Source organism: Acinonyx jubatus, chromosome A2, assembly GCF_027475565.1.
Source record: "Acinonyx jubatus isolate Ajub_Pintada_27869175 chromosome A2, VMU_Ajub_asm_v1.0, whole genome shotgun sequence".
NCBI lineage: Eukaryota > Metazoa > Chordata > Mammalia > Carnivora > Felidae > Acinonyx > Acinonyx jubatus.
Genome location: NC_069383.1, coordinates 68,785,071 through 68,797,453, shown reverse-complemented (window position 1 = coordinate 68,797,453; position 12,383 = coordinate 68,785,071). Strand labels below are relative to the sequence as shown.

The 12,383-nt window shown below is 42.2% G+C and overlaps 1 protein-coding gene across 8 annotated transcripts in view; it reads right to left on the bottom strand.

Moving 5' to 3' along the window:
• SLC25A13 (solute carrier family 25 member 13) overlaps positions 1 to 12,383 on the bottom strand; it is a 183,779-nt gene that overhangs the window by 107,352 nt on the left and 64,044 nt on the right. For 7 of the 8 annotated variants that reach the window (XM_053218425.1, XM_027071932.2, XM_053218423.1 and 4 more), the window contains one exon: positions 6,360 to 6,475. The exons of the other annotated variant lie outside the window; for it this stretch is intronic. In XM_053218425.1, coding sequence (XP_053074400.1) covers positions 6,360 to 6,475 — 116 coding nt within the window. The remainder of the gene's footprint in view (positions 1 to 6,359; positions 6,476 to 12,383) is intronic. 8 annotated transcript variants of the gene reach the window in all.

Here is a 12,383-nt window from a genome sequence, read left to right as displayed (position 1 = left end):
ATATAATGGTGTAGAGATTCATGATTAATATAATGTGACTTTATTTATTATTTCTTTACTTTGGTTAAATGACTAGACCATCAAAAAATACCATTTCCTCTTTCCTCTTCCTATCCTGCTTGCTTGCCACCATGATTTACTCTCTTTTTTTTTTTTTTTTTAAATTTTTTTTTCCTCAACGTTTATTTATTTTTGGGACAGAGAGAGACAGAGCATGAACGGGGGAGGGGCAGAGAGAGAGGGAGACACAGAATCGGAAACAGGCTCCAGGCTCTGAGCCATCAGCCCAGAGCCTGATGCGGGGCTCGAACTCACAGACCGCGAGATCGTGACCTGGCTGAAGTCGGACACTTAACCGACTGCGCCACCCAGGCGCCCCAATTTACTCTCTTTTGTACATCCTTCTCTCCCACTACATTAGTCAAAATTTGATAGTGTCAGTGATGTTCAAATTCTGAGTATTCTGAAGTTCCATTCCATTTGTTATATTCAATGTGTTAACATAATATAAATCGACCAATATTTATGTATTTTTTTAAAAAACTATGCTTACTCTTCAGTTCAGAGGTAAAATATAGGTCCTGTTCCTTCCTTCTGAAAGGTTTAGCATGGATTCCTATTGGCAACAGACCCATCTACAAAATGGCAGACATCCACTAGCATCTTTAGATGATGAATCACAGATATATACTGTCCCTTTCAAAATTTGTGTCGTCAACTTACATTTTCCAAATGCAGTGCAACAGGCAGACTAACATTTATTACTAAATAAGTTTTTATTTAAATACTTCAAAGAAACCTTAAGGCAGTCAAAAATGTATACACATATAGATATACATAAACATACTACAAACATTCGATGCAACAGCATTCAAAATCTCAGCAGGATTTTTGTGAAAACTACTTTTTCTAAAATTGTTTTGATAATTCAAAAGGCCAAAAACAGCCATGATAATCTTAAAAAATAAAGTTGGACGATTCATCTGAAATCAAGACTTATTACAAATCTGTAGTAATTAAGAAAGTATAGGATGCTGCAGAAAGACAATTACAGAAGAACAGAGTTCAAACAGAGGAATGATTTATCATCACTGTATCACTGTAAGACAATAAAAGAGCAATCCTTTCAATAAATGGTGCTGGGAAACTAGATATCCGGGGGGATAGGGGGGACTGGGGAGTGACCCCCACTACACGCAAAAGTAAACAAAAAAACCCAAACACATTCTAGAAAGAGTAAAAATATAAATCTGAAAGGAGAACGAAAACACTTCTGGAAGATAACATAGGAGATACTATCTTCATGACCTTGTGGTAAGCAAAGATTTCTTAAACAGGATACGGAAAGCAGTATCTGTACCAGAAAATGCTGATCATTTAACTACATTAAAATCAAGAATTTCTATTCCTTGGGGCTCTATTAAGTGAGTGGAAGCACAAGTCTGAGAGTGAAGTTATCTGTGAGATACACAACCTGTGAACACTCTCTACTAGACAAACACAACACCACTAAAGAGGATGCCCGAATGGCGAGTAAATCTTTTCTAAACGTTGCACAACCCAGTAATAATCCGAAAAATGCGAATTAAAGCCACATGGTGAAGTATCACTAAAATAAAAATGACTAGTAATACCAAGTGTTAGCCAAGACATAGAATAAAGAGAACTCTTACACACTGACAGTGTGAATGTAAACTAGCACAAACACTCTGGAAAACTGTTTGGCAGTATCTATGGGAGCCAAATAAACACATTTTCTATGACCCAGAAATTCTACTCCTAGAAATGCTCGCCACACCCACATCCCAAAGATGTATAAAAGAATGTTCAAAGTCCATTATTTGCAGCTGCCAAAACTGGAAGTGTGAAAACGTCTACCAATGGCAAAATGAATAAGCAAATTAGGAAAGAATCCTACAGAGGAATACTATACATACAACAAAGAAAAACAACAAAGTAAAAATACACACAACACAAACGTGGCTGAATCTTACAAATATTATTTGAGTAAAAGAAGTCAGGATGAACAGTATATTCTGTATCTTTCCATTTTTGTCAAGTTTAAAAACAAGCAAACCCAACTGATGGCGGTAGATGTCAGCTGTGACCACTGGGCCTGGGGGACAATAACTGGGAAGGGGCCCAGGGAGTGCTGGCACTATTCTCTTTCTCATCTGGATGATGACAGAACAACTATACACACTGTGAAAAAATTCATCAAGATGTACACTTATGATTTGTGCATTCATCTGTACGGATGCTATGCTTATATATAGTATGCCTTAAAGATTAAAAGTAAAAAAATCACCATCATATATAAAATAGGCCACAAATGCAAAAAAAAAAAAATAGAACAAAATGTTTTTTCTCTACACATACAGAACTGCAAACTGTTAAGTAGAATTTTTTTCTTATGCTGAAATCCTGTTACCCATGTTACACATTTGTTGACATTTCATAATGCATTTAAAAATATCAGGTATCAAAGTAAGAAAATATGGTAAGAACAAAATATTGGAGATATACTTTCCCTCAAATGAAACAGGTGAACATAATGAATTAGATACCAAAGGAACAAAATTGGCCTAATCAGGATCTTTTCATTGTAGCAAACACACGGACTAATCTAGACATGAAAACATGCTAAACATAAATGAGGCCTCGAGAAAGTGGGGCAAGCCTTCACTGAAATGTGACACTTGATTATCTGCCCCTCACACCACCTGATTTTTGTTTGGTGTGTACCAGAATCAGCATTAGTGGGAGCATGAATACTGCTGACTTATTGACAAACACTGGTGCCTACTGAGCTTAGTCATGGAAGCCTGGCTTCCAAAAAGCCCTCACATGGAAACCCACTATGTGTACAAATGAAGAGTGTTACTGCTCTCCTCTGGATGAAATGCAAGGTCAGGAAACCTGGGGAACTGAGGCCACTCTCCTGCCTGGCCTACAGGGCCAAGGGAAGGCCCCAGACGAACCTCTGTATCCTGTGAAACAGTGCTTCCCTCATGACCCCACCTGACTGAGCCAATCTGGGAGGTTAAAAAAAAAAAAAATTAAAAAAGAGCCCTTCCTCTCTCACCTCTTCAGGCTTACCCCTCCCAAAGACACACACCCAGGCAACCTTCTGAAACACAAAAGGGCCATTCTTGGGTGAAGGGTTTACAAGGAGCTAAGGATGCAACCAGACATAGGAGTGTTACTGCACAGACCTCAAACAGCATCACACAGAAAGACACCCAGTTCACAGATTGGGATTCTCTTAATTCTGGGGGTTTATGAGACCAAGATTAAGTCAGTCCTCTTTTCTGCCCAACTCCACTTTTTAAAAAAATTTCTTCAACCCCATTATGAGTTTCTTGGAAAACATACTTATTGCTAGCTTCTTCTAAAGATACCTGATGTCAAAACACTCCTTAGGCTCCCATGTCCCCCATATGATTTTGTCAGTTTACTGGGGTAAAACCCTATTATACACAGCACCCACCTCTCCTGGATGATGCTTCTCTACTTTCTGAAAAAATGTTGAAAGTCAGCTATTATTTTGCAAGCTGATGGTCATTTGGGGATCTTCCTTGTAGTATGCATAACCCTTTTAGTTTAATCCCAAATAGGGATGAATCCCTCAGAAAGGCCCAGGCTACATTGTATGACTCCCTCCCCCCCCCCCAAAACTGCTGCTGCCGACACACACTGGGAAAGGGCCCCATCAGCTCATCATAAATGGATACAGCACATATCCTGTATATGTTTTGTGAGATAGGGAGGCTCTAGAACAAACTGCCTGTGGAGGGCGGGGTACTGGGAGAGAAGCCACACATTCTTCTACAAGTTACATGCAACTGATGTAATCAGACTTGTAGTTCCTCGAAGGCATGATTTCTTATTTCAATCTCTTATGCCTTCAGAGATGGGACAGAAAGATAGTAAGAAAATTACTGGCTAATTGGCCAGCGGTTATGCTGCAAGTTAAAAGTGCAGGGCTTGCCCCCCAACCACCAAAAAAAAAAAAAAAAGAAAAAGAAAGAAAAGAAAAAAGAGAAAAAGAAAATCCTCCTTTGCTCTCTTCAAGTTTTTTCTTTCATTAGTATTTTTATAGAGGCCTTTGTTCCCCAGACAGCACTTTTACATGCAGTATATATTTTCATCTTCACATAGTCCTGGTAAAGCAAATTATTATTACCCTGATCTTATAGATGAATAAAGTAAGGCTCAGGAAGTTGAAACCCATCAACAAACTGCTAGGAGGAAGCATAAACAGAATCTCAGGCCACTCTTCTTGTTACACCTCATAGATGACCCTCTCTCCTGCCTCTTGCTTCTTCACCCTTTCTTTTCTTCTGCTCACACTAACACACATCCGTCCCTGTACTGGGGACAGTGTCCTCTTTCCTCTGCCAGGCCAGTGGTGTGGCTGGTGCCACCAAGAGCCCTTCCTGCTTCATGCTCATGATGGAAGGAAAGCATCTACAGTCCATTTCTCAGTGCCCTCATCTCTATCCTGGCTCTCTCACACTTCTCCCTCCAGACATGCTACAGAAAGGGTGAATGCTGGTGCTCAACTCACTCAAAGGTACAGGCGTTCCTCGGTTCATTCCCAGGAAACGCTACTGTAACACTTCCATCCAACTGGTTTCCATTGGGTAAATCAACACCACCGTGAGCTAGCGACTCATTAACTACTTGAAAGTTTCAATGCGGACATGTTTTATTGGGGTTCCAGTGAAAAGCTGTGGTTACAGTGACACTAAGAGGAATCAGGTGATGGGAAAAAAAACTAAAATTATTCTAGGTATTTTTAAATATGAAATCATCCTCATGAAGTGCTAATGAAAAGCATCTGAGCTTCTGGATCGCATGAAACAAAACCATGTTTTGGCTTTGCGCTTGTAAAGCTAGCTGATCTAGTTGTAAATAACTGTCATGTCAAAGGAACATGGAAAAAAGGGTGTCGAAGGGGAAGGCTTCTAGAATAAGTCTATTATGCTGTCTTATCTATATGTTATATAGTTATTATGTTCATTTCTGATAAGGAAAATGAAGACCTGAGAGGATAATTAACCTGCTCAGAGACGAAAGAGGCAGAGCTAGAAGTAGGTGAGTCTCTCCAATTCCTGAACCATTCTAGAATAGATGGTACTCTACTATACCATCTGTATTTTCCTCCCATCTGTGCATTTCTCCCATCAAGTAAGACAATCTGTCAAGTAAGACAAGCCCAAGAAGTCTAAATGGATTAGAAACTATGAAAAAAGACATTTCATTTTTTTTTTTAACATTTATTTATTTTTGAGACAGAGAGAGACAGAGCATGAACGGGGGAGGGGTAGAGAGAGAGGGAGACACAGAATCGAAAGCAGGCTCCAGGCTCTGAGCCATCAGCCCAGAGCCCAATGCGGGGCTCAAACTCACGGACCATGAGATCGTGACCTGAGCTGAAGTCGGACGCTTAACCGACTGAGCCACCCAGGCGCCTGAAAAAAGACATTTCAAATAGGCACATGAGCTATCTCGACCCTGAATGACCACTCCATAAGCCCTACAGGGCCCTTCCCCAGATGCAGGGCCATCTACAGCAGGTTCGCAGGCACAAGCACCATATGCTGGATCCTACATGGTCCAAGGAAGACGTGGTACTTTCTGTCAACTCTATCTTCGGTGTAAAAAGTTTATTTTTGCACTTTTTAAAAACTGCAGTAAGCAGTTTATTTTTCATAAGGAACCTACCACTGTGCTGCCACTTCCTTTCTCCTAATACTTAAAAGACTTCTGGGTCTTCTGCAGCTCTGCAGCCGATCCCAGTGAGTTTGGTTCTGGCTTTTCAAAATAAAGAAGGTGGCAGCACAGCCACCACCACCAACCCGACTAAGGGGGTACGCACCGCTCGAAAGAACACTGCTCTGCGCATACTACCCTCAGCTGCCGTCCTGTGCAGGGCTCTGCACTCACGCTACCCCGTGGAGCTGAGGTCAGCACTCCAAGGACTGGGTGCACGGTACCTTCTGTTCAAGGGCAGTTTATGACTGCCTTCATCGTGCGGGTGGGAAGAACCACGGATCACGAAGAGAACCAACAGAAGTCCTGCCGCGTTTGCGCAGTCTACGACCCTGTGAAAAAGTCAGGTGCACTCTCCCTCGCCTGAAAACTAAACCAGAGTATCAAAACTGAGCCAGAACCCCTTTTTTTTCCCAACAAGAACGAGACCTGAACTGGAGCACCAAATCGTGGAGAAATCTTTGCTCAATGGGATGTGCTGAACTTCTTAAAAGCCTTTCCGTACACTTCATTCGCGGGGGCAAAGAAATGCTCACTCAAGTGTGCACTTACTTCGGTGCACACACACTCACACCCCTTACCAAAAGTAACTTCTCCTTTGCCAGCTTTGTCAAATAGCTGAAAAGCCACCATGAACAAAGCATCCGGAGCACACAGGACAGATTCAAATGCTACGAATTCTTGAAAGGATATTAATCTGCAACATAAAACAAGCACAAAGCATAAAATCAGTAGCTTGCAGAAAATAAAAGCATACACAAACACACACTGAGGAAAAAAATTAAATGTCACTGTCAAAAAATTAAATTCAAACCTAAACATTTATAAACACTCAGCATTTCCTTTCATATACAGTGGACTGAAATAACAATGTACAGAATCTAAAGAACATGACAGGTTTGAATTATAATTTCAAATGTAAACTGTATTAGCCAACATAGCATTTCTGTTTCAGGCAAATCATTGGACTCTAGAATTAAAGCTTATTTTAGATTAAGATGTGACTGTGTAGCAGCAAAACAGCACAGCTTTGTCATTCATTGATACCTTTATACACCATGTAAAAATGGTTCACAAAGATTCATTTATTGTCGATACCTACTGACCGCATGTGGATTCAACTAGGGATAATATGGTTAGGGGTGATGGAATACAAACAGATATGAAATGTGACACCAAGGAACTTCTAGTCTGCTACGGCACATAACACTAGTCTAGATCTGGAAATAGTATAAAGGGAAGACCAACCTAAGACAGGGACCAATATGATAACAGAATTGCGGTAGGAAAGCAAAAAAAAGCTTTGCAGCAAAAATGGAATACAAGCTGGGCCTTGAAAAATGAGTGAAATTCAGAAATTCAGGTGTATAGTAATGGGCACAGAAGCGCAGGCACTCCGTTGGGGGATGCTTACAGAAAAGCAGATGCAAGAAAGCTAGGGCGTGTACAAGGAAAATGGCAAGGAACTGTAGAGCACATGAAAGAAAAGATGGTGAAATGAGATTAGAAGTGTCAGACCAGAGATGGGCATGAAAACAAAAGGACGGCCTGGTTTTTCCGCTCTAGGAAGCAAGCAGTTATTGAAAGTCTTTGATGGGCTGCCTGGGTGGCTCAGTCGGTTAAGTGTCCAACTTTGGCTCAGGTCATGATCTTGCAGTCCGTGAGTTTGAGTCCCACGTTGGGCTCTGTGCTGACAGCTCAGAGCCTGGAGCCTGCTTCAGATTATGTGTCTCCCTCTCTCTACCCCTTCCCCGCTCATGCTCTGTCTCTCTCTATCTCTCAAAAATAAGTAAACGTTAAAAAAAAGAAAAGAAAAGAAAGAAAGTCTTTGAGCAAGGTCATGACACAATCAAATCTGGTTGTTTGGAACAACATGACAAGTCACAGATGCTGTGCCTTCCAAGGAGTACATGCACCAACAAAAGCTTTTCCAGAAATGTTCTTTGTCACTATTTTGTATCTTAATTGTCCAAATATTCCAATGATACACTGAAATAGTCCAAGTTTCTGGAGGATATAGAGGGAGGAAGAAAACAGAAGCATTTTCCTATGTTTCTCAAAACAATTACTTCTAAACATCTCATAGAGAGAACACATTTTTGTACGAAGTACATGTAACAAAGTTAGCTGTTTCCCAGAATGTCACCTGATTGTAATAATGTCACAAAGAAAGGAAAATCCTATGGAGTGTTCAATATACTATCTATCGCTGTCATTCACCACCCAAAACACAACCTTCTGAATGCACGGAGACATTGGGGAACAGCAGGTGTTACAGAGGAATGCATGCCCAGAACACCTTCTCTACCATTCAGTCTGTCTCACTGAGAATCTACGTGCAAGCAAGGCCGGAGTTGGGCCTCAAGGAGCTCACAACCTACTAGGCGAGGGCAAGGCAGTCATGTGCACATATACCCACCAGAATGCACAAGCTGAGGGTCAAAGGTAACAGAAGAAATAAAGTGTTAGGGGCGTAAAAAGAGGAGCAATCCATTCTGCTACAAAACTGGGAAACACCTCATGGAAGTGTGGCATTTCAAAAAGAGATTTTAAATGTGTGTTTGTTTTTGAGAAAGAGAGAGAGAGCGCGCACAGGGAGGGGCAGAGAGAGAGGGAGAGAGAGAATCCCAAGTAGGCTCCACGCTGTCAGCACGGAGCCTGAGGCAGGGCTCAAACCCACAAACTGTGTGATCATGACCTGAGCCAAGATCAAGAGTCAGACAGATGCTTAACTGACCGAGCCACCCAGGTGCCCCTAAAGAAGAAATTTTGAAGTTGAGAAGATCTTAGAGATCATCTACTTCAACCTCCTTATGTTACTTTTGAGGAAACCAGAAGTTAATGACTGTGTGACGGTGAAGCACTTGTGGCATTTGGGCCTAAACAGCAGGCGTCCTGGTCTCCATCTGACTGAGACAGAATTCCAGCTGGTAGGGGAAAGTGGAAAGAAGAGTGAAGGGCAGAGAGAGGTGGTTCCACACTGAGGAAAGAGCGGAGCAGAGAACAGAGGTGACAAGAAATGAGGTGTGCTGTGGTTAAGGGAAGGCTGCACGTGTTGCCGACCTTGCATCTAACAGGTCGTGAGGAGTGAAGAGTGGCTTGAGCTATAACGCTGGCCACCTGAGCAGGACCTTAAAGGCCACCTTACAAAATCTTGACTTTTTTGTAAACAGTGAGAAGTCACTGAAGGCTTTGGGAGTTAATAAATATCAAGTTCATATCACAGAAAAGGAATTGGTGTGGAAGATGAATTTCACAGAGGACAAAGACGAGATGCAGGGAGACAGCCTACGAGCTGGGGACAGCCGGGTGTAAGCCAGAGCTACCATACCAAGACTGAAAAGAGAGGAAAGGCTAGAGAAACGCAGTTGAGGCAGAAATGACAAAACTTCGTGGTGACTGGATGTTGGAGGCTGAGGGCCAGGGAAGAGGTCTAGCTACTCCCAAGACCTCCAGCCTGGATAACTGAGTGAGACGATGATACCACCACCAAAGGTAAAGAAGAAGAGAAAAAAATGAAAAAGAGAGAAGGGACTGTGAGCCAGTAAGACCAAATCTGACCATGTTGCATTTGAGGTACCAGTGGGACACTGAACATGGTATCCAGCAGGAAACCAAAAGGACCGGCGTGAAACTCGGGAGAGGAGCTGACAGGAGTTGAACCCCACCACTCAAATTCATGATGAAGTCCTAACCCCCAGGACCTCAGAATATGCCTTTGCTTGGACATAGGGTTGTTGCAAATGCAATGAGCGAAGATGAGCTCATACTGGAAGAGGGTGGGCACCTAATCAGTATGACTGAAGTCCACATAAAAAAGGGAGATGTGGACACAGACATGCACACAGGAAAAACACCATGTGAAGATAAAGGGGCAGTGAGCAGATGCTTCTACAAACCAAGGAATACCAGAGATTTCCAACAAATCATTAGACGCTAGGGGATAGGCGTGCAACAGATAGATGCTCCCTCACGGCCCTGACAAGAAACCACGCTTGCTGACACCCTGGATCCCAGCCTCCAGAACTGTGAGACAGTAAATGTATTATTGTGTTTTAAGTCATCTCATTTGTGGTACTTTGTTACAGCAGCCCTAGAGAACCAACACAGAGGCCAAGATTGGAAACACAGATCTGGGAGGTTTTAAACAAAGGCTACTTAAGGCTATGAATGAAACTGTCCAGAAGCATCTCCATCCGGAGGCACACTCAGCATCCTCTACAACGCGGCCGCAGCAGAGAGGGGAAGGTGTTTCTGGGCTACTTGCTTCTAACCGCCACTCCAACCCCAGGGCTCCTCTGAGCAGGTACCAACAACCACACAGCCACAGTGCTCCCCAGTTTAACTTGCTGGCAGTTTGTCAAGGCAGAAAACAATCCTATTTGCTCAATTATCCTTGCACAGACGTTAGGTTAATTAAAAGCGAATTGAGCAGTGTGTTCTCCAGAAAAGAGGCACTTTTTTTTTTTTTAATTTAACGGTCTGAAGAAAGAAAGGCTTAAATATATAAAAAGAGCATCTTTCCTCTCTCAAAATGGTTTGAGAAACCTGAACATTATCTATGTGGGTGAACAAATCCTTGTCTGGCAGTGTCAATGTGGTTTCATAACCATATCTGGCCAATGAATACTCTGGTATTTTAGGCATGTTACAGATACCAAAAAGGTATGTAATTTGGTAATCCTGTTAGATACAAGTATTACACATCTATGTAGGAGGTATACAGATGAACCATGAAATCATAATGTCTTACTGTTCAGCAAGATCATTTTGGATTTTCAAAGTAATCTGACTAGAAGGCTATCAGAATAATTACATAGTACTATATATTCATTTGCAGCATGCTATTTAAACACACACACACACGCACACACATATTTCATATAAACAGTCCTTCGGTCTTTACAGATTTAATGGGTATTAGCGTCAATTACAACAAAGAATACAAGCTTAATCAAGTTCAGACCTGGCTGGTGAGCTCACTTGGTTCCTTTTCCACCCAAAACTTCTCTGACAACACCGGATGCCCTCAGAAATAAATCACACAACTTTGATGACTGTGGCTCCATGACTGTGTCCGTGGAACAGTGTCTGACACCAGTGTTCACCTGCAGCAACTAATAGTGCGATGTGGGTCAGCGAAGAGAAGCAAACCCACAAGTCACTTTTTTCACAGGCCTACAACCACTCAGATGAGGGAGGAGTAGGTTTCTACTCCATTTCCTGGCTCCAGAGATTTTTTTAAGGAAGTTGTTTTGTGTTCAAACCACCAGAGCCATCATTCTCTTTACTCTAAAGCCATTTTTAACAGCAGCAACTTTACAACTCCTTGAAAGTCCAGGTAAAGTAGCCCAAACACCACATGCTACAACCAAATACAGAGCCAAGGAGAAGAGGGATTAAGAGTAGACTGCATCAGTATGCTGTACTTAGGGCTGTGTAAGACGACACACCTATACACACAGAAAGATACTAGAAGGACACGTACCAAAATGATGCCTGAGTGTCCTTACAGTGGTGTAACTTTAGGTCTCCTCCTCTCAGCTTTGCAAGGAATAGCTCTCAGCCTGGAGACACTTAAAATATAGAGAATACCATGATATTATGGGGAAAAGTGGCAAGTAACAGAAGCAGAGATAAATTACTTAGCAATTCAGAGGAAGGAAAGATTATCATCACACTGAGAGGAAAGTGATGGAGAATGTCAGTAAAATCACGTGGCATCAGAGGGAAGATATGACCAAGTGGACATGTACCTTTGGTCTTGCAGGAGAGGTAAGACGGGCTAGAGGAGAGATGGGAGGTGGGAGAAGGACAGGCTGGCAACTGCAATGAGGCATCAGTGCCTCCTCTATGTGCTGAGCAGAGGCCAGTACTGGGAATACACGGGGGAAAAGTGCACCCCCGGCCCCCCAAGAACTGACGGCCCAAGGGGCAGATGGCAAGCCAGGAACCAAGGAAGGAGGGCTGGAGGGAAGAGCCACTAGAAGTGCAAGGTCACTGGGGTAAGGGCAGGTGCAGTGGTGCTTAGTAACATGACTTTGTGCTTCAAACCATAATCTGGCAGTGCTGGAAGGAGAAGAGTGTGCAGTTGGGGAGACATGTTGGTTGAACCCAGGGAAGAACCATGAAGACCTAAAGGGAAGGAAGGGCTCCTTACAATGAGGGCATGCAAGTATATGGTGCCACACCCTCAGGACAGGGCAATCTGACAACACAGCAACAGTCTTAAAAACGCCCACACTCTTTGACCCCACAAATGAAGGTGTACAAACTTATGTACAGGGATGTCCAAGTGGCATTGTTGATATTAGTGCAAAAAGTGAAAACAATCTCAATATGCAAAAATATGTGACTGATTACATAAAGGAACACCCATATATAGAATACTATCCAACCACTATAATTGCTACATACACAAATTCACATTAGGTAAAAAACTGGTTATACAAATGTATCTAAAAAACAATCCCATTTTGTTAAAAATGGACAAAAATAATACTTTATACACATACACAAAAGTGTGAAGGATGTATGCCAAAGTATTAACAGTGGTTCTCTCTAGGTAGTTAAAATATTAGAAATTTAGGGTTTTTCTCTTTTTG